A 21,200-nucleotide genomic window follows, 5' to 3' on the forward strand; every position below is an offset into this window, starting at 1 on the left:
CGGCGAGTCTGTCACCCTGGGAGCTGGAGTCTCTGACAGAGAGCCGAAAAGCCTCATAAAGTCAGGAAAAACTGACCTGTCTGTGCACCCTAACCGCAGGTAAGCTTCCACAAAAACACGAACATTTGTTGTTTTGCTGCCTTTTACGTGTCGTTTGAAACTTTAGTGACCGTTTCTTCTCGGGAAAAGTTGCTGTCGACGCCTGTTGAAAAGCGTCCAGACTTTTTAGAAGTCTGCTGAATTATTTATTACTGTGTAATACTTAAACTCCGTCTGACATGGAGCTGGTGGTTTTATCTGAAGCTGCCTCCTGCTCTCATCCTGTGGGGTTAATTCAGTTTATGTTTTCTTTTTTTTTTTTTTGTCTTCTCATGACTCATATGGTCTTAATGATGTTTACGTTTTAGGCTAATGAGCCTTATTGTGTCAGGGGCAGATTTGTGTGTCATCATGAATTAAGTGGCGTGCAAACAGCAAAATATCCGCGACCAAAATGTGTTTCAATGTAAAATGTGATGTGACGTGAAGAAAAATGCTCATCGTGATTCTGAATATTCAAGGGAAAAACTTCGAATTAGTGGATTTATTCGTCCTGCCTGTCTAATATTGAATGCAAGATCATGTAAAGTAAAGAAAATCAGCCTCACAGAGAAGCTGAATTGCAGTCTGTTACAGGCTTAATATATGTTTAAAAAAAGCAAGGGGGTGGTTTATTTTTTTTCCTGGTGAGATAATAACCTGTATTTGATAAGAGTCTGTGATCCGATTGAAGCCTTGGCGCTCTGTTATGTCTGCTGGAAGTCTAAAAGTACAGATGTATTTCCTCCTGCTTCCTTGTTTTAGATCTGAGCTTCCTGGTACCACTTTGGTCCTTAGTGGATGGATGGGTGGATGTGACTGGGCCTATGAAACTGATCATTTCGTTTTTAAAATGAACTCATATCCATTTACAAGCAGGGTTAACTAACAATATGGAAGTAATGTCTGTAACAATAAAGCGCACATTAGATCACTGTAGGGCTGTAAATCTGTAAGGCTGACTGAGTTAAAATGTGACACCATCCACAGCTGCACACAACACCCAGTTACTCTAATCTCGAGCACATTCAGACTGGTGATGTCAACTATTGGGTGAGGCTCATAAGTCAGACTTGAGTTAAAGTATAAATATTTAGTTGTTGTCGTTGTTTTGTTGTGTCTTTTTTTTTTAAGAAAAAATACAAACCATATAGTTAAAGGAAACTGTCAAACTATGAGTGATAATTTAACAAACAAATGACAGGGATTTTTTTTACAGTCCACTTGGTGTTCTGAGTTGAAACCTGGTTTAATTATGGTCTTATTAGTGTCTGATGACAATGAAGGAATATCAGCAAAGTAAATCATTCCTGTACAGTCCTGGGATGATGGAGGAGGAGATAATGCAGCAACATCTTTTGGCCAGTTGTCGAGATGAGCTTATGACTGGAAGAGATTGACTATAAGACCTATGAGATTACCATGTCTGCCAAACATGAGCTTTTTCTATGGCCAAACAATGAACTAAAATAACAACAAAAATGAAGAATTGTGTTGCCACAGAAATGCTCCAGTCTACAAATCATATTCTGCTGATGTAAGGGAACTTGCTTGGGAGGTACAAGCCCCAAAAAAATCACATCATTGTCAAATTTATTTTTAAGTCCTTGAAAATGTATTAGAAAATTCAGATTTTATAGTAATTTCATAGTAGATTTTATGGGACTTTAATTTTAAGGTATAGTTGTTAGCATAGTGGTTAGTGCTGTTGCCCCACAATAAGAAGGTTGTGGGTTTGGTTCCTGGCCTGGGGCCTTTCTGCGTTGAGTTTGAATGTTCTTTCCAAGCTTTCGTGGGTTTCCTCCCACTGTTTCATGTTTAGTGGTTGTTGGTCTCTGTCTGTCTCTGTGTGTTGGCCCTGCCCTGGACTGGCGACCTGTCCAGGGTGTACCCCGCACTTGCCCAATGTGAGCAGTGATTGGCTCTAGCACCCCCGCGACCTGGAAACAGATAAGCGGTTAAAGATGAATAAAGTTGCCTCCAAACACACACAAAGTATTTTTATAGTCAATAACTTAAATTATCAGCTCACTTGGCTCAATGAGTTTCAAATGCCAGCCCAGACAAAATGTATTACACGAACCCTTAGATTTTTCAGCAGTTGATCAAAATGAACCCTGGTCATTTACAGTTATGTAAATTATCTGTTCCCCCGAGGACAAGGCAAGAGTCCGCCATCTCCTTTGTGTCCTGTCAAAGGTAGATCCATAAACTCCTGGACCGTTGGGTGGGTTTCATTGTGCCATTCCACCCTCAGGGTTAACAACACATCATCACTGGGACCTTGTTCTACAAAGATCCCCTCAGTCCCCTGCAACAAATCACACACTTAAAAGCAACATTTGGATGCATTTTCCCTCAGGCATCACAAAACTTTGTTCTATTGTTAATGCGTGCATCAGAAAATCATGCTGGAAAAGTAAGCCCACACGAGGCAACCAGTGTCAAAGAGTCCGACACCCAGGGCGCTACGCGGAGTGTTGTGACACTTGCTCAACACAAGCTGAATTGCTGCTGGAGAAGCAGTTTGGGAAAGATGAGCTCAGGCATTCTGGCCGGTGTTGTTGGTGAGCCTCTGGTTACAATCAGGGAACCTGTTTTTCTTGGCAGCTTGAAGAAAAACATATGTGTCAGTGAATGTTGACAAAGTGGGAAGCTGTCCAAAATGAAAGAATGGAAATTAGTCAATTGACAAATATGTTATTCTACTACTCAAAAGTTGGCTAATAATTTATAAAATTTTTCAAGTAGTAACCCTTTTCATATTCTTAGTCTTCATTTGTTAGAATTTACAGTTTTTCTTTTTCTTATGTGATAGTAACTTTATTAATTTTGGTTTTTGAATCAAGAAAGTATCCAAGTTGAGGAGTCACCAGAGACTTTTGTGGAGTGTGACATGCAACTTTCTGTAGATTTGGAAATTTCATAGAAGAGCAACAGTGAATAATTCAAATGACATCCTTTCTTAAAGTTTTTACAAAGCACCCTTTATTCTATGGCTCCTAAACTGCAGACAGACACAGACAGTCTATGACACCGCCTGTTTGTTTGTCCTGTGAGGAAAAAAAAAAAAATGCCAACACTTCTTGGCATAGTCGTGTGCCTGTGGGCTCACTTGAAAACAGTCTCCATCGCGGCTGAGGCTACTTCATGCCAAGTGTGTAGCTCTATTTGTGCTACCGATTGTGTCTATTTGACGCAATTGGTGCATCCTGTGATTATAGCAGCTGGATCATTTACACCCTGTGACCTTCTTTGAAAGTTTGTCATTCGCTTAAGGCTTTACCTCCTCATGCCTACAGTGTCTAAATAAAGTCTTCTGCGTGGTCATACTGTTGGTGTAGAGGAATCCTCACACTGGCTATGTCCACACACTTTTTATTTTTTCTTCAGCATGTCGGGAAACAGTGTTGGTCTTTCCACACGCCATTTGCAGAAATCTGGCTAATTCGGTTTGACACCTCTTCAAAACTAGTGGACATACTGAGTGCTGTGCTCACGTATATCACTGAAAGAATGTATGTTAAATATTAGGACAATCTGAAATGTATTGCTTTTGATGCAACAGGCACAGATCATTCTGTATCTTTATTGCTAAACATTTAATAGTTTATCTCCCATCTCCCCACAAGAAAATGACAAGATGCTGTAGTCTGAAATTACAACTGCAGAAAGCCACATGATAGCTGACAACCGCTTTATGACATCCACAAAAGGATTTAGTTTAACAGCATAAATCATTCCTCAGCTCTCTGGTTGTCCACAGGGCTTTTGCCATAGGCCACAGCTGTATCTATGGTAACAATGGGGTCTTTGTTCAGAGCTGTTTTTATCCTAGATTAGAAGGGATTTAGAAATTGCTCATGCACAAAATAGAATCTAATCATTATTCCAAATTCCTGATAAAAATCTCTGCAGTAGTGGGTCAGGAGTCTATCTCCTGTATACTGTAAATGCAAAACCGCGGGAAGGTAGACCAGGTGTTGTAAACTGACAAAAAGCTACTGGTGTTTTTTTTTTTTTTTTTGTAAGATTCATCAGTACGAATGTCTGCATCTAGTTTCTATGTATTCCTGTATGTTTATATATCTGCTGCCATTATGTTTTAAATTTCTACCAAAACTCCCTGATTGATGCATCTCACCTTATTTAATGATTAATTTAATGATTATTGACCCATGTCACTACCATAGAGTACAGAAGGGATTATACAATATATACACAGACACACACACGCGCTTCTTGGGAACCCCCTTTAGAATGCTGTTACTTCCTATCTGTTTCCTATTGCATGATGGATTTAGCATACTACCTCCATGGGTGTAAATCTTCAGCTTGTCTATTCAGACCTCCTCTCATAAAAATGTTCACAATAAATTTGTTTGTTGCATGTTCACCTGTTCTTGTGAGATCTTTCACATATTTGTGTATAATGTTTTCTGGGCTAAAGGAGGAAATAATACCTTTTCAGTCAGGCCCAGCAGGTTTGCACCACACACACACACACACACACACACACACACACACACACACACACACACATGCACATGTAAAGACTCTCACACATTTACCGGTCCAGGAGGACTTCCTCATATTGTCCAGCTTGTTGATACAGGAAATCACTTTGATTGATGTGTCCCTGCTTGCACTGAGTCAAATGTTGTCTTCTTTGCAACTTTTGCTGGTGTCTTTTTTTTTTTTTTTTTTTTGTGCGTCTTACTGCATTGAGTTATCTTACCATGTTTATGCGTTTTGTGTCTTACTCAGAAACACCAAACTGTCTGTTTTGACTGTATAGTGCCATTAGACACTTTCATATCTCAAAAGGTTTTTTCTGTTGTAAGAAAAAAGGGAGTGACCATGTAGCTTTTTCTTTCTTTTTATATGCGCAGTGTATTAGCCACTTTAGAAACCAAAAAAATACCATGCTGCTGCTTTTGGCACCATACTATTAACACACACAATACACATAGCCCAAACATGAACTGATAACTCCCAATTCCCTAACTCTGTGTTTGTTCATTAGGCATCGCTTGAAAGCCACATGAGACAAACTCTGCAGGTGTTTTCCCTCATTTCCCACTTTGTCCAGATGAAGATGTGAGAGAAGCTGAAGCTCAATAGTTATCATTGATCCCGAGACCATAGGTTGGGGATTTCCACTCAAGAAAACAAACAAGCAACCGTTCCCCAGCACCGAAGCACCACCTATATCTGTAGTTTCTGTGAGCACACTTCCACACGTCACCGTCAGGTCCTTCCTGTTTTCTGAGGTGTCTGCAGTATGCCTGAACGGAAATGAGTGCCCCTGTTGTTTGTTGGTCTGTATTGTGTGAGCTTCACCTGACCAGTACGATGCACAGTGGCAGCTGCCCACACCGCATATGGTGGGTACGAATACGCTTAAGTGGTAACCAAAGCTCAGACCAGGAACTGATTCAGATTAACTCTAAATAGTCAACCCTTATTGAGGAAGTTTGTTCCACTCACATGCGACCTTGGCAGCTAGAGTAGCATTTTTGTTTGTTATTTGCTCATGTGCACCTTTCTTTGTCAATATGCTCCAGAATTGCACTATATGAGCTTTAGGATTTTGATGTCATAAGTTTTAATCACTACTGTCAAGAGTATATGTGCACATGAGGGAGCTGGGTAATATGCCCTCAAATCACTGTCAAAATGATCTCCAACCCTTGCTGTGATTGCTTTGATATCTTGAGTGCCTTGATGGATGAATACATGGGTGCTTGGTATTCTCTGCTGGTTGAACAAATATAGTGTTATCTGGTTTCCTATGGTTATAGTCAATGTTGTAGTCACCAAATGTAGGCGTCTGCATCATTGTTTCAAAAAGTCTCCATTACAGCCTCTTCAGACTACAATGCCGCCCATCAGCATTTCCAAAATGAATCCATTACACGATATTAATGGCAATAATCTTGGAAATGTGCTTTAAACTCTAAAAATGGTTCTGTCCTTCCAGCTCTCATTCTAACGTAGAAGTTGAATGAGTATTTTGTCAAGTGGTTGGTGTCCAGCCCTGGCACATGGTCATATAATATGACCTGTTTTATTTCAGTGTGCAGCTTCCACATCAAGTGCTTTGCGTATCACATAACTGTCACCCCTTTTAGTATCCACAATGTATTGAACCTAATCTTGTTTGATGACTTGTTATTGACTTGTTATTTATATAATTTATAATTAAGTTATAATTTTCCACACCCTGATGTTTTGTTTGAACGACAGTTTTTAAGATAAGATCCAGTCTTTGTGTTGGGAAAGCGTGTGGACTTTGAACAAAAAGTGTGTGTTGAACAGTTCGCATAAACACACATTTTACTAACATTGAAAATTATTTTTTTTAATTTAAAATTAACCTTGCCTACCTCCGTCCCTCTCACTCTCTCTCTCTCGCTGCCTAAAAATAGTCTCACCTGCCCACTCATTCAGACAGAGGAAGTGGTATAGACACATCAGCTGCTGTGCTGCATACAGCTGAAGTAAGAAAGGTAACAACTGAGTGCAAGTTTATGTATCAGTCAGAGTGAGTATCTGTGCATGCACGTGATTGTGTTGTAACCATGTATATACTTTACCAGTTGCATATATCAATACAATCTAACATGTTTTTGACCATTTTTGTTTGTGGGAGAGGAACGCAATGAAAAGGAGCTACAATATTTTCAGATATCTTGTGCATTACATAAAGACAGAGGTTTGAAGATGTAAAGAGATTGATTGATAGAGACCTGGGGAGGGGAGGTGGGGCGGCAAAGAGTGAATATACCATAGTCATCTAGAAACTTGTGGTCAAATCAGCAGTGTTCAGCTGCTTAGACAGCGCCTGTTAACTCCCTGTTTTTTTTGAAAGTGCTGCTTTTCTTAGAGGGATCAAGGCCAAATCCATCACACTAAATCCTTTCATTGTACACATACGGCCTGTGGAATGACTGTCAATGCAGTGTGATTTTTGTGTGTCTGTCGGTGTGTGTAAGAGAGAGACAGAAATATGATGAGAGCAGTTGACTTAAAGAAGTTTAGAAGTGAAAGAACCTTTTGTGAGTTAAGGAACCAAATAGAAACATTTTCAAACAAATGTGTCTTTTTTCCAAATAAGTACAACTCAAGCAGCTCATAACTGTTTGACACACTCCAACACCTGTGCATCTCAACTTTGTCTCTTCACTCTATCTTTCGCACTGATAACACACACACACACGCACACACACACACACACACACACACACACACACACACACACACACACACACACACACACACACACACACACACACACGCACACACACACAGCCGTGCTCACTCACAAGAGGAAATGCACTCAGCAATGAACTGCCGTCCACACTTTTCTGTGGTCCTCTCTCTCGCTCTCACACTCTGTCTCGCTGTTGCTCTCTGTCACACACATGTTGGTTTCAGTACAGACAGCACATTGTGTGGATGTAAGAGACTCGCAGGACTGTTTGGTTCCTGTCAATGCAGAGCAGGGTAAGCGTTTCTAATATTATATTTTTACTTGCGCCTGTTACAATTTGACTGCTGAAAGTTATGGGACGTGAATGATGATGGTTTGTAAAGTTTTATGTAGTTGTAGCCTGTGTGCTTTTACGGAAATAGGTACATTCATGTACCTGCATTACAAATGAAGTAGAGCTGAAGCTTTTGTTTTCAGCCTGTTTCAGCCAGTTTTTGGCATGTCCTATTTCTGTTACATTTGGCCCTTAAAATGTTTGAGGCATCTTGTTTGTTTCTTTGGTACTTTGTGCAGATAAGGCCTTAAGTTTTGTCACCACAAACACATCACCAGAAGTATGAAAATAATCTGCCTCTTGACATAGGAAATACAGTTTGTCTTGAAATAACTCACTGATGACAGCTGGTGATTAGTATTTATTGTTATTTTGATTTACAGATTTCATTTAAGTTACAAATATGAATTTCATCCTAAAGGATTTCAAACTAAATTAACAGGTAGCTTGGGCCAAACTTCCCAATGAATTTGTGTTGTGGAGGTGTGAGAGGTGACACATGGGCCTGAGTGGGACTTCAGATAAACTAAGTGGTTTAAGTTCAAAAGAATTTAAACTTACTTAGGAGGCACTTGCTAGTGTGGGGTCAGCTGCATCGTCTCACTACCTGCCACCTGCTTATCATCAGTGGGTGTCAGTAGGTGTGTATAAAGGTGACTGTGCAAGTAGATTTTAAACATTAATCTTGTAGCTTTGTCATTCAGGGGGGGCACAGTATATACCCAGGGCTTGGCTTAGGAATGTCAAATAGACCCGCCAAATACAAAAAAGAAAAACCTACAGGGATATATTTAGTTAGAGGACTTACTGCTGTAATGCTGCCCTTGAAGAGAGAAACACATTTTAAATAGTTCCTTTCAAATCTGTCTGTGGAATTTTACATACTGGTGGGAGCAAACAGATACAGGTAAAAAAAAGTGTGACTGGCCACCCACATTTACCTTCAGCTGCTGTAGAGAGGCTGCATATACCTGCTTAGTATTTAACCTCGTACTTGAGAAAACATGAATGATATATTCTCTGTGTCATCCTTTTGATTACAGGTAATAGACCCATGATGCATTTGAGACATGACCAACAAGGCCCCTTGGGATAACGTAAGCAGAATGTGCAGCATCGAGCCAACAGGTACATATAAAACATAAACACACGTTGTTGTCCATTATACGATTATGAACTGAAAGATTATACATAGAGTTGTGTATACTAACAGTTGGTGACTTCTCTGCCTTTGAAATGTATTTATTCTTTGTCTAAACAGTAGAAACATCTTTAATATGTCCAAAATCTTCTGTGTTCATTTCAAAAGATGTTTCTGTACCCAACCTTAAGCAAAACATTCTTACATTCAGACTTCAACATCCAAACTCTTGACTTTCAGCGTGCTGCTCCCCCACAGTTCCAGAGCCAGAGCTGTACCGCAGCATCCAGGCTGTGCTGCCCAGGGAAGCAGACAACCAGCAGCCTGTCCACTGTTTCAACAAAGGTGCTTTAAAATCTGCTACACCACACTGAAATAACAAGTGAATGAAAAAACACAAATTTAAAATTATTGGTAAAGAGACTTCATAAGGTGACAACATCTAAAACATCAACTTCATGATGTTTATTTCATGGTTTCATTCAAGCCAGCATGTCAGTGTAATTGAATTAATCACACTTGTAAATTTACTGTCAGCAGTATCACGGCTCTTCTGACAGTGTACTGGAAAAGAATGTAACATCTGACTGGCATGCTTATCTGTATATACAGGCATGCTGAGATGGACACTTCATAAGAAGGTTCAAAACAATCCTTCCAACAGCTTATCTCTGGTTTGGGTGCTGATAAAGGAGCTTGAAAAGGTATTCTCTATACACTGAGAGGAGGGATGCCAAGTTATTCAAGGTGTCACTACAAGCGAAAATAAATCTGATACTCTGCATTTACAAGAAGCAGCCCCTTTACATACAAATGCTACAGGAAATAGGGTTTGTATTGAACGACTTAACTTACAAGAAGTGGAGATTTGTTGTGGTTTTGATAGTGTCACATTTCAGTTATGTTGCAAATGTTAATTTCATCCTAAAAGAACCTAAAAAAAAAAAAGCTATGTAAATTTCAAGATGATTTTGTGTTGCAGAGGTGTAGGAGGTGATTCATAGGACTGAGTGGGACCTCTGATAAACTAAGTGGTGGAAGTACCAAAGAAGTTAAAGTTATTTATAAACCACTTGCTAATATGCATCCTTTCATCATCTCCCACCTGTTTACCATCAGTGGGTGTCAGTAGGTGTAAATAAAGGACATACCAACAACATGCAGGTGGACCCCTGACATGGAGTATGTTTTCTGTGCAGGCTGAAAGATGGGACACTCGAAAATGCATCATCCCTCTGCTCCATACACTCATGTATGCCATCATTCAGGTACAGTCTTTCTGCCACATCATTGCACTTCGGAAGGCTCAGATTGCTGAATGATTAATATGGGACATTTCCAGGGCCATTATGAACTGATAAGATTTTTTTTAATGTTACTGTTCCCACCTCTTCCTGTATATTCTGGGCCCAGAACAGTTATAGATACTGTATGACTAAATAGCCTGTATGTGATTAACCTGTTTAACAGACAGCCTTTTAGATGGATCTCCAATTACATACTTGTAGAAATATTCTGATGCTCATATTTATGTATGTCTGTATGCATGTATGTATTCTGTGAAGACAGCTATAGCACTAGCACTTTGAGTCCAGGACAAATTTCCCTGAGGGGACAGTACAGTATATTCTATTCTGTATTTGTTTCGTGAGTGAGTGCAATGAATGTAATGTGATAATGAGATAATTGATTGGGAGGTGAAGGCATCTTAATTGGTGCCATTAGGAGTGTGCATCACATTTGAACAGCAAAGGTGTTATGTGCTTTTGATAAGTTTAAGTGGGTGTGATTGTGTCGTGTTTTGATATTCCAGACTACCTACATTCCAGATGAGCTCTACAAGCGGGTTTATGACTTTTGTAAGCGACTTCTGACCTACCCTCATCCCTATTCCACTGTAGGGCTCAGCTACACAAGGCAGATAAAACGCGAACGCTCCATACCAGGTATTTTTCATCGAAGACAGAAGCTGCTTGGTCAGTTTCATGTTAATGCAACTGGTTTTCCATTTAATATGTCTTTCCTTTCAATGCAATCATTGGTACATTGCTCTTTTTATGAACCAAGTAGCCATAATCTGTCTTTACTGCCAAGCCAACAAGCCAATGGTTGAGGTGTACTGTGCTTCAACCACTGGCAAAAGTTTCATGAAGACATTGTCATTTACTATAAGCCCTTTGTCACGTCATTGTGATGATTCTATCACGTCATTTCTCACAAGAAATAAATTGTTCTGACAGTTGTTCTATCAAAACTTTACCCGTAAAAAAATTTCTTGCCGACTACTTTGTTCAACCAAACTAAAAACAATGAAAGAAAAAATAATGTGGCTCTGAACCAAAACAATGCACAAAAACTTATACTGTGGCTCAAAAAGGATAACATGGTTATGCTGAATAACCTGTCAACATTGGCCACTAAGCCATGATCAATTGCACAACATACTGTCTTGATCCTCAGGTTTGATGTACCAGCGGATGGTTACAGCAGAGCAGAGACTAAAAAATGATCACTATGCCTTCCAGGAAAGGTGAGGATTAATCAGGTATAATGAGGAAATGAAAATTGAAAAACACTTCCTTGTCTTTATACTATAGTCATCAATTACCCTTCTCTGTTAATTCCTGCAGAGTTTTTGTTTTGGCTGACCCCGATGTCTTCTCGGGTTCTCTGGAACAAGTCCTACTGGGTGATATTGAGGCATCCACTTCTGCCTCAGGGGGATTTCTAAGTCCTCTAGATCTCATGCGCAGTGTGGTCCAACATTCAATCCAAGCTGTGTTGGGATCAGAGCAATGTCATGGTCCAAAACTTGCCCAGGCTCTCAAAGTGAGTGAACAAATTAACTGTCCTGTGTTACCATCTGTTGCCTGCACTTGGATTGTCTTTTGCATTGTGTTTGGAATTGCAGAGTCTGGCTCCTAAAATGTATTTAGTTACTGCCAGTATATTTTGTGTGTTTGCCTTCAGCTAGCTTTTTGTGGCCTCTGCTAAAGTCTCAAGGGTTTACATTGGAGAAAAAAATCATTATTAAACCTTGTCTTCAGACAAACGTGCTGTTTTATGTCTAACTATGTAGCTCAATACTGAATAGGTACTGATGCATAAACCAGGTCTGATCAGAATCAGGATAAATTAAGAGGATCCTTTAACTTCCTTTTGAAAATTTTCCTGTATGATTAGTGACAAAGTATAACTTCATATTGATTCTTTTCTCTTTAGTAGTGATTTTGGTTGTTATCTTAAAAATGTTAGCCTAAAATCACGTGTAAATTGTGTAAAAATAACCATATGTAGCAATTTTACCTGGTTATGAACAGGCCTTGCAATGCCTTTGATTTTGATAATCATGTTATTCAGTTTTTACTGTTGTTTAAAAATAGTCAAAAAGTCAAAGCCCCATCATTTAGGATGTCATGGGAAACATCCTGAACAAAGCTCTGCTGTCTGTTGAACTTCACAGTGGATGTGCTTTCTGGCAATGGCCCTAAATTAACACCTCAGCAGGACTCACACAAAGGCAGACATATACACATACAACTTGCCCTTCACCTCTTTGCTATTAATACACGGTCTCTATGTATTTATCTTCCTGTACGCACGTGTCTGTGCTCTTGTGCAAGTGTGTGGGTGTGCTGTGTGTTTGTATGTGTGTGTTCATCCACTCGTATGTGTTTGTTTTGGGACAGGACCTCGGGCAAGATGTTGAGCCATACTTTCAGGAAGTGTTGGCGACTCTAGAGCAAAGCGCAGAGGAGGGCGGCAGAGCGGATAGGGGGGTGCTGAGAAGCCGTCTTCAGCAGCTGTACAGTGAAATCGTAACTGACACAGCCTCAGGTAGGAGCTCTCTCAAAAGGATATTTTGGCAAAGTCTCTCTGGGGCAAAACTTATTTATCTGAGCCATAAATCAACATAGCAACTGTTGTTTAACATCAATCAATGGGTGAAACCAAAAGAGCCATAGTCACGTCTAACAGACTATTAAAGCAGAAAAGAGAAACCACAGAAGATAAGATGAAGATCATACTGCGAGGAAACAGCTGTGAATTCAATCGATTCCTCATTCGTCTTCATTTGCCGATAGATTAGGTACTGAAGGTTGTTTTGATTGGTGAAATGCATTAAATTATTGTTGTTTATTATAAATTTGAAGATGCCAATCCTGCATTTGTCCTGACTACTAAATCTTCACATTTTCTCAAGCTTATAAATCGGCAATTCTATTTTACTGTGATTCAATTTATTAGGTTGACGTTGTTGCTGACCAGTTCCTTTCCTTTGCTTTTCCCCCATGGCCGAGTTAGTCTAGTCACATATCTATTTCGATAACAACGTTTTTGCCCAATGTTATTGTGTTTGGAGCCCATCCAGTGAACCTGCTCTGCCCTCATCCCAGCTAGGAGACTGACATTAAGGAAGTGCTTGGAGTGGCCTGGAGGGCTTTGTTTTGAGTGCCATTGTGACAGTTTTGGTCTCTTCCTTTCTCTCTTCCTTTGTGTGTATGTGTGTGTTTTGTAGAGCCATTGTCCAGTGGACCGCTGTGTGACTGTCCTCTTCCTAACCCAGAGATGAGCTTCCACCTGTGGACAGAGGATTTAGATATCTGTGAGTGGAAACACTATGGGAGGTCTAAAGGAAGTTGTTATTATGCATCATTCAAACTGAATGAGGCTGAATGACCAAGATTTAAAATTGAACTGAAAAAGTAGACCAAAACCTGTAATAAAAGAAAAAGTGGGCAGAATTAGAGTTAAAAACTTTTCACTTTTTTTTATTACTGACTTTACTTACTTTATTACTACAAATATTTTTTTCTGTATTTGCAAATACTTTGGCTGACGTCAGCCTCGGTTAATACTGAGAGTGACACTATGAGTGAGTAAGTGTTGTATTTTTGTTGCATGTTTTTAATGTTCAGTCTCATAATAGGATGTCCACTCATACTGTAGATCATCATTACTGACCACATGGTGATTTTCACAACCACACGTGATGTCCTGTGCTTCTACTGCACAATAGCACCCTGTTTGTGGGAAGAATAGGACAGTAATTATTTTTTCCATACCCCATGTGCTGCATTAACAAGCATTAAATGAGACATCACAAGGCAAGTGCTGACTAAATGTCCGCACTCCACCACAGTGTTGTAAAAAGATTCTAAAAACGGAAGAAGTGCAGGTTTTTTTTTTTGTGACACGTAGATCTTTCTATCCTGTCACTAAACCATAGTTTTTTTTTTTCCTGTGGCATGACAGCTGTGACAGATAATAATTGCAGCTAAAGGAACTAAGGCAGTTACAGAAATGATCAATGCTCGCTCTAGACTATCCCTTTGTGCTGTTTTTTCCCATTTTGTGTGAACCTCACAATGACACTTGAAATGATAAATGATAAATATGTTGACAGGGCGAGAGCTGGCCAAGTGGTTGCGATCCACCTCCATGTCGGGGCAATTCCCCCTCAACCAGGAGCAGGAGGACTTCGAACTGGGTGAGTCACCCAGTGATCTGATGCCCTCTGACATGATTCGCTTCTCCGTCATGTCCAACGACAGCGGCATTGAAAGAGATCTACCCCCCAGTGCTGATCCCTGCCAATTATCCTCTCCGGACACTGCTGGCATGAGTACAGCCTGGGAACAATGCAAGAGGTGGTTATTATTGTTATTATCATTTTGCTTTCTTTAAAGGCCCACTATTATTTTTGTGTAGTTTTCTTAATTTGAAGTCTTTGTAGTAAAATATGCATCAACCGATTAAAATAATATTCCTTTGAATAATGAGCACTGGTGACTTGAAGACTCTAATGTCAGTGATGCTCATCATGGGATCTGTTGCATCACTTGATCTGAATTCCATGCTTTTACATAATTTTCAAATGATTTGGACTCTGTGAACTTTCTCCTTTTTCCAGTGAACAAGATTCAGGGAAGCTGTCCCGGCGTGGAGGGATCAAGATGAAACCATCTATGAAGGACAGTATGGTTCTGATGCAGGACACTCTAGAAGACCACGCAAGCCATGGAGGAGGAAGTGGTGGGAGGAGTGGAAGAAGGAGAGCAACTCTGCAAAGGCGTGCAGGAAGTAGTGCAGCCCAGAACCCCTTCAATAAGCAGCAAAGACAGTTTACTGCCAGAATAGTCGCCATTGGGGACGACAGGGTACTCGGCCGCTTGGCCAAGGCTTACTATTTATTTAGGTAAGATGTTTCTTATCTTACAAGTTGTAAACACGGGATAGTGAAATTGTTTTGACAGAACTTTGGGGGTACAGACTTCGTGGCAAGCTTTGGGATTTGATATTGCCTGCATTAATTGTCTGCAATCATAGATCAACCTTCTCATTTATGATCATGATTTATGTTCTTCTATGACATAACCCTAACCCTAACCCTTTTTTACTGTAGTAAACCTGGTTTACCTGGTTTAATTTAACCTGGTTTAAAAGACACTTTTAAACCAGGTAATGTTGCACATTTCATTCAAATATGAATATTGGGCCTGTTTGTTGTCAATAAAACTAAAACTACCTGTAAGATTAAACTTATTAGATTGATTACTGTACAGTGTGGTAGTTCATGTGCTGCGACTTTAATTGTGCAAGTTTATGGTGATTTTAAGTTAAATGTGTGTGTTCCTCATACATGGTATGATGATTAAAATTAAGGTGCAAGTTGACAGCTTTGTAAACACTACTGCAAAGTGTGTACCTACTTTATTTTTCACACATCGTCTTTGTTCTGCTTTTGCAGGAAAAGGGAAGCACGGAGGCTTTTTCTTACAATGAAAGTCAACCTCCAGTTTTACTATGTCCCTGTGTGCAAGTCTCCAACTGACATCTCATCTGTCAAGGTAAAGCAGCCTCTTCTTATAAAGACACGTCTGGCGTGTTATTGTGTGAAAGTCACACGTAGTGATGTGTCGGTCGCGAACGATACGGCTCTTTGAAATGAACAACGGGAGTTGGATTGGGAGCGGGACGAGAGAGAGGACGGTCACTAGCACACCCACACAGAGACGCTGGAAACGGGTGGGAATTGAAAATTAGTGGCAGGAAAGGAAGCAAAATTTGCATGCATTTCCATTATATTGATCAAGCAAAGCAGAGTGGGAGCCAAGGCTTCAGTCTACCCACGTCTTGCACGTGTGATGGCACGTAGTGTGTATTGTGACCACATCCGTCCCCTCCGAGTGAATCTTCTCAAAAACAGGGCAAATAATTACAGCGAGAAGGAACAGAATCAGCCCCTCAAAACTGAGACACTTTGCCTTCCTCAGTGCCAATCTTCTCAAAAGACTGGCTGAAACTGTTACCTGAATGCTACGTTTTTCTTTTTGTTTTACACATTTTTATTTATGTTTTGTTATACTGTTGGAAATATTTTATTCACTTTTTTTTTTATTCATGTTGTTGTTTTATGTTATTATTTTTATTTTGATCTTTTTATATTTATTTTTGTTTCAAACTAAATAGTTAAAAGTTGATGAATAAATAAATATACAATCAGTAGAGTTTGGACCTTTTGTCTAATTAAGGTGGGTCTTTGTTTTTGTATTTTATAATACATTTTTTGTAGCACTCTGCTCCATGTTGAGCATAATAAGCAATATGAATAATGAAGATTTGATATAATGCATGTTTTTTACATTTAGTAATTCATTTTACATATAACCGTACATTATTTATTGTAATAAATTATTTTAAGCAACAAAAAAGGAGGAGCCACTTGAGAGCTTAAAGAGCTGGCTCTTTTTCGTGAGATGCGCCAAAAGAACCGGCTTTCTAGAGCACTAGAAAGTCAACACACCTCTCAAGATAGTAAGATAAATGGTCTCCGTTGTCATGGAGGATCAATATGGGAAAAGCCAGTTATGATGTTGGCTTTATGCAGTTATGTTCAATGATTATGTGCTAATGTAAACTACAAATGTTAGGTAATCAAGTAATTTGATTTCAAAGCATTAAAAATGTGTTATTGATAAGCTGCAAATCTCATGGATGAATGAAATAAAAATGGCATGTATTTGCTTGTGATGCAAAAAGTAATATTGCTGATGTAATTTTCCAGATGTCATCAATTGGTTCCACTTTCATGTTTTTTCTTTTATAGGAAAACCATCCACTGAATCGGAATTCCTGCAGTCTTGGTTCCTATTTGAGCATGGTGGACCCCTGGTACAACTGTAACATAAACAGTTTGGGCTCCATGATTCCCAAATTGGCTATGATGGTACGATACAATAGTTTGAATGCCTGATCGACCGCAATTTTCACAACACAACATGTGTTTTTCGGACTGTGGACATTTGATTCTCCTTAGTGTGACTACATGAATATTGTGTCTCCCTGTGCTGTAGTTTGTCTTATAGACAAAAACTGAAAATTTCATCACTTTTATAACACCCCATCAATTAATTGGCAGCTGCTCTTTTTTCAAATGGAAACAGGAATATTTTACTGTGTGCATAATAAATTGGCTTTTCGCTCAAGCTGAAGCTATCAAGATACTGTGCTGTACTGAATTGAATAGGACCTTCTAATAACAAGACCGAAACTGCACAAAAATAATGTATGCTGAGACGATGACAGCCGTTTTGTATTTCATTGCTTCACTTCATGAGAATTCATGGAAAAGGTTGCTTTGTATTATGCTGTGTGAAGCACTCCTTGATATGATCCAAATGCAACCAAACTTACTTTGTGACTGCAGAATCAAGCAGTCGGCTTAATTTAACGTCTTCTATCTTTGATTTTTGTCATCTTAAGCACCAGGCGAACCCAGTGAGGCCAAAGGAGCCCTTCATCTCTGATGTCCTTTCCTACTATGTGCGCACTGGACAGCAGTCAGTTTATTTCACCATCTACTTTGTTAAAGTAAGATTATAGTTTATGTTTATAAATTTGTTTCTTAAATATCACTGAATTTTTTTTTAAATATGTCATCGATTTTTACATGTTGCATGTTTTTCTTTAGCTCACATTCACCAGCATGAAGGAGCCTGTGGAAGATGTTTTCCTCACCCACCTGGGGATGGAGTTTCCCGAGTTCAGACACCTCTCAGCATCAGTTAGAGGTAAATTGGATACACATATACATTATTTTTTCCACTTTTTTAATGTGTACATCTTTGCATGTACATGTGTGTGCATATCCCTGTTTGTGCACAGATTAGAGCACAAACTTTAACAACTTTGCCCCTTGTCTCACACAGATAAACATAAGAAGAGCTCAGGAGAGATAGCCGGAGCTGTTGTCTCGATGAATTATAAAAAGGTAAGTTGATTTTGCGGGACCTATGATTTCTTTATTATACTTGTGTCATCAGCATAACCAAATGTGTTATGAGTTACTGGAAGAATTACTCTGAATTTCAATGTGTATGTATGTCCAGGTGACATTAAGTGGCCGAGACGTTGAGAAAGGAATCTCATTGAGGATGTCAGGTGCTCAGATCAATGCTATTCCCTTGAGTGAGGCAGAAGGTATTATCTCAAACACATTCAGTATTTCAAACCTTTTGTATTTTTGATACTCTCTGATTTTGTGTTACGCTCATGCACATTTTTTGTCCTCTGTCTTTCTGTCATAGATCTGAACTGTTTGACTCTGACATTGAATGAATCTTCAACCAAAACTAAACAGAGCGCTGTGGTGAGGCTGTTCAGTACAACTCAAATTCTTCAACATTTAAATATCTCAAATGTTAAGGGATAAATCCTTACAAAGACTAATTACGTTAAAATAAATAAAAAAAAAATGTAAATGCATCATGTATAACAATAATTCAGTTTGGCTGTTTTTATCTTTATATTCTCAGGAGCCAACAATTCGAACCAGCAAGATCAAGATTCGCACTTTGGAGAGTCGATCTTTCACTGTCACACTGGACAGAGATTGTCGCAGGACCTACAGAGATGTGCAAAGGTAAGAGGGACTAACCTCATCTGAAGACTGGAAAAATAAATGTTGTTTACATGGCACTTTGTATAAATTGTAACAAAAGTTCAGCATTCATTTGTTTGAGAAATGGCATAATTGCTATCAAAGCACCAATCCATCGTAGAGTGCAGCCATCATGGATTTTAAAGTGGAACCCCACAATCTCAGCTTGATATTGTCTGTGTATGGGGCATGTTTGTGCAAAAGCTTGGTGCGTTTCTTTTCCTTTATAACAAAAAAAAAAATCTGTAAATGACAGTACAGAAGTTTCTTTGCAACAAACACTGATTGCTCTGTTTTGAATATGTTTGTGTTGTAGCATTGAGATCACGCCATGTCTTGATCCTGGATACTGTGTCCAAAAAGCCATGAGGTCCAAATTCAGCGTAACAGAGGACAAAAACCCAGGACTGAGCAAATACATGAACAAAGGACTTCCTCTGCCAATCAACACATTTGCTGGAATTATTAACTGACAAAATGGAGTAACACCACATGTAAACTTTAGATCAGCTCTACAGTTGGATTGCATGGATGGTTGTTTCTTCTGTGGAGAGAAAACCAGCTTGATACATGGAAAGACGAAAGGCATGGCCTTTAATGATTTTCTCCTGAAACACCTTTACGTCTGTGAGTAAGTAAAGTTACTTCTGATTGACTCGATCAGAAAGTAATAGATAACGCAGATTGCAATGGTGATCTTGCAGCTGATGGAACAAGTCACCTGAGTTTACATTAACAAGAACAAAGTTATGCCACACTGCCAACCATATTTGGCGCTTCATGAGTAAAGTCTGGTGCATACCTACAGACAGCCGGTCAATCTGATCGGATCAGATTGGAATGATGCATGAAAACAATATTGCAAGAGACACTGGAGAGAGTGGCAGGGAGACGCAAGGATGCAAAGATATGCACATATATGCAGCAAAGATTTCAGGACCACTGATAATGTCCAGTTATCCAATAATTATTAAAACTCTGCAGGCAGCCTGGAAAATGCGTTCCACTAAGTCATCACTTGGTTCAGATCAGAAGCAGTTTGAAAGGCTTGACTGCAAGTCACTTTACTTCATAAACACAGACACTACCTTTGACTGCCTCCATGACGGACAAACTCACAGTTAAAGACTGATAATAACATGCACACCCACTTGTCAGCTATTCATAGTTGCAAATTGTTGCAGGACTGGTACGATAAAAATAGAAAGCCTTTTTCTTTGCCGAATTAATCAAATCAGTTGTTATTTGTGACTTGTTACGTATTGTAAGCTGTTATGAAGGTTCAAAATGATTATTATTATCCTTGGATTTAGTGTTTAGAAATGTTTCAGAAACTGCCCTGAACCACACTATGCTGGAAGCAGAAGAACCATGTGCAATGACAGATATTACTACAGAACTGAGGTGAATTTTGTGTTCTTCTGTGTCAGACAGACATGGTTAATGCACTGAACAGGCTACAGGAAATAGCTGTGACACTTCAGGCTGCTGACTTAGTCTTCAAAATTGATGTCTACTCAGCAGTGTTTCAAAGCTGGTCTTTATTCATGTATGAGTGACAAAGACCAATGCGTTTGGGGAAGTGGGGGGGGGGGGGGGGGGGGGGGGGGGGGTGCACAGTGAGACTTGCACAAATCCAGTAAACATCCCAAAATTGTTGGCTGGAAAAAATCACATCATTATTGTGAAACTTTCCCATAGCACACAGTCATTATGCCTTCTATTTCGAACAAGCAGAAAAACACAGGTCTCTATTTTTGTTTTTTGTTTTTTTTAACCTGTGGTGAACGGACACTTACAATACTGTATTACATACCCAAAAATAGCCCTGGAGTCTTCTGCTAAAACAGCCTCTTAGATCAGATGTTAGGCATCAAAGGTCCAACAGCCGGAGGAACTGTGAGTGGTGTGTGTGTGTGTGTGTGTGTGTGTGTGTGTGTGTGTGTGTGTGTGTGTGTGTGTGTGTGTGTGTTTGTCTGCCTGCCTGCCTGCCTGCCTGCCTGCCTGTCTGTCTGTCTGTCCATATGTCCTTGCCTGGCAGGGTATTATCATGAGTTGATCATTTCAGTCACTGCTGCACATTATTTTCTTATGTCATATATATATATATATATAGAGAGAGAGATTGCTATTACACATAGAAATGTAATTGTGTAAATAAATGATTCTGTTTTGTAAAACAGTCTTTGTGTTTTTAATAAATGAGGCAAAAGTCTGCTTGAATCAATGACTTGTGAACTGAGACGATTTGCCTTGTGGCACCACAGTAAGCTTTCCTGTGTTGTAACTGCATCCTATAGCCACCAGATGGGGATGGTTCATTATGGTCTGGCCACCGTGGGGATGGGTTACCACAGGGAGCCTCCTGAACACAGCTCACAGTCAGACACCTGCCACAGCTGCTGGGGACTGCTGGAACATCTCGCTCTCTCTGCCTATGCAGGTTGGTGATTGACCAGTGATGACTCAGTGAGCTACAGCAACAAAC

General features: G+C 39.6%; 1 protein-coding gene across 5 annotated transcripts; it reads left to right on the top strand.

Moving 5' to 3' along the window:
- Nucleotides 1-21,198, top strand: pik3r6 (phosphoinositide-3-kinase regulatory subunit 6). 5 transcript variants are annotated; one of them, XR_003841134.1, is made up of 22 exons: nucleotides 1-99; nucleotides 8,672-8,756; nucleotides 9,010-9,114; nucleotides 9,382-9,473; nucleotides 9,969-10,037; nucleotides 10,583-10,715; nucleotides 11,230-11,299; nucleotides 11,400-11,598; nucleotides 12,459-12,606; nucleotides 13,289-13,375; nucleotides 14,177-14,420; nucleotides 14,684-14,968; nucleotides 15,521-15,620; nucleotides 16,880-16,999; nucleotides 17,536-17,643; nucleotides 17,744-17,843; nucleotides 17,982-18,043; nucleotides 18,162-18,252; nucleotides 18,360-18,421; nucleotides 18,588-18,694; nucleotides 19,029-19,343; nucleotides 21,156-21,198. XR_003841134.1 is itself a non-coding variant. In XM_029511988.1 (21 exons), exons 2-21 carry the CDS (start codon nucleotides 8,699-8,701, stop codon nucleotides 19,183-19,185), a joined length of 2,397 nt encoding a protein of 798 aa, XP_029367848.1. In that variant the 5' UTR covers nucleotides 1-99; nucleotides 8,672-8,698; the 3' UTR covers nucleotides 19,186-20,287. The 5 variants fall into 5 exon arrangements, 3 of the variants coding, with proteins under 3 accessions (XP_029367848.1, XP_029367869.1, XP_029367854.1); XR_003841133.1 differs by lacking the exon at nucleotides 21,156-21,198 and adding an exon at nucleotides 21,013-21,131; XM_029511988.1 differs by lacking the exon at nucleotides 21,156-21,198 and having other exon boundaries at nucleotides 19,029-20,287.
- Nucleotides 21,199-21,200: the final 2 nt, after the last annotated feature.

This window comes from Echeneis naucrates, chromosome 1 (assembly GCF_900963305.1).
Source record: "Echeneis naucrates chromosome 1, fEcheNa1.1, whole genome shotgun sequence".
Classification (NCBI taxonomy): domain Eukaryota; kingdom Metazoa; phylum Chordata; class Actinopteri; order Carangiformes; family Echeneidae; genus Echeneis; species Echeneis naucrates.

What these genes read in the sequence shown, in the direction of transcription:
- pik3r6 (XM_029511988.1), top strand. Translation starts at nt 8,699, where the DNA reads ATGACCAACAAGGCCCCTTGGGATAACGTAAGCAGAATGTGCAGCATC. An exon ending in CACTATGCCTTCCAGGAAAG is followed by an intron (nt 11,300 to 11,399) that starts GTGAGGATTAAT and finishes TAATTCCTGCAG; the next exon opens with AGTTTTTGTTTTGGCTGACC. An exon ending in ACCTACAGAGATGTGCAAAG is followed by an intron (nt 18,695 to 19,028) that starts GTAAGAGGGACT and finishes TTTGTGTTGTAG; the next exon opens with CATTGAGATCACGCCATGTC.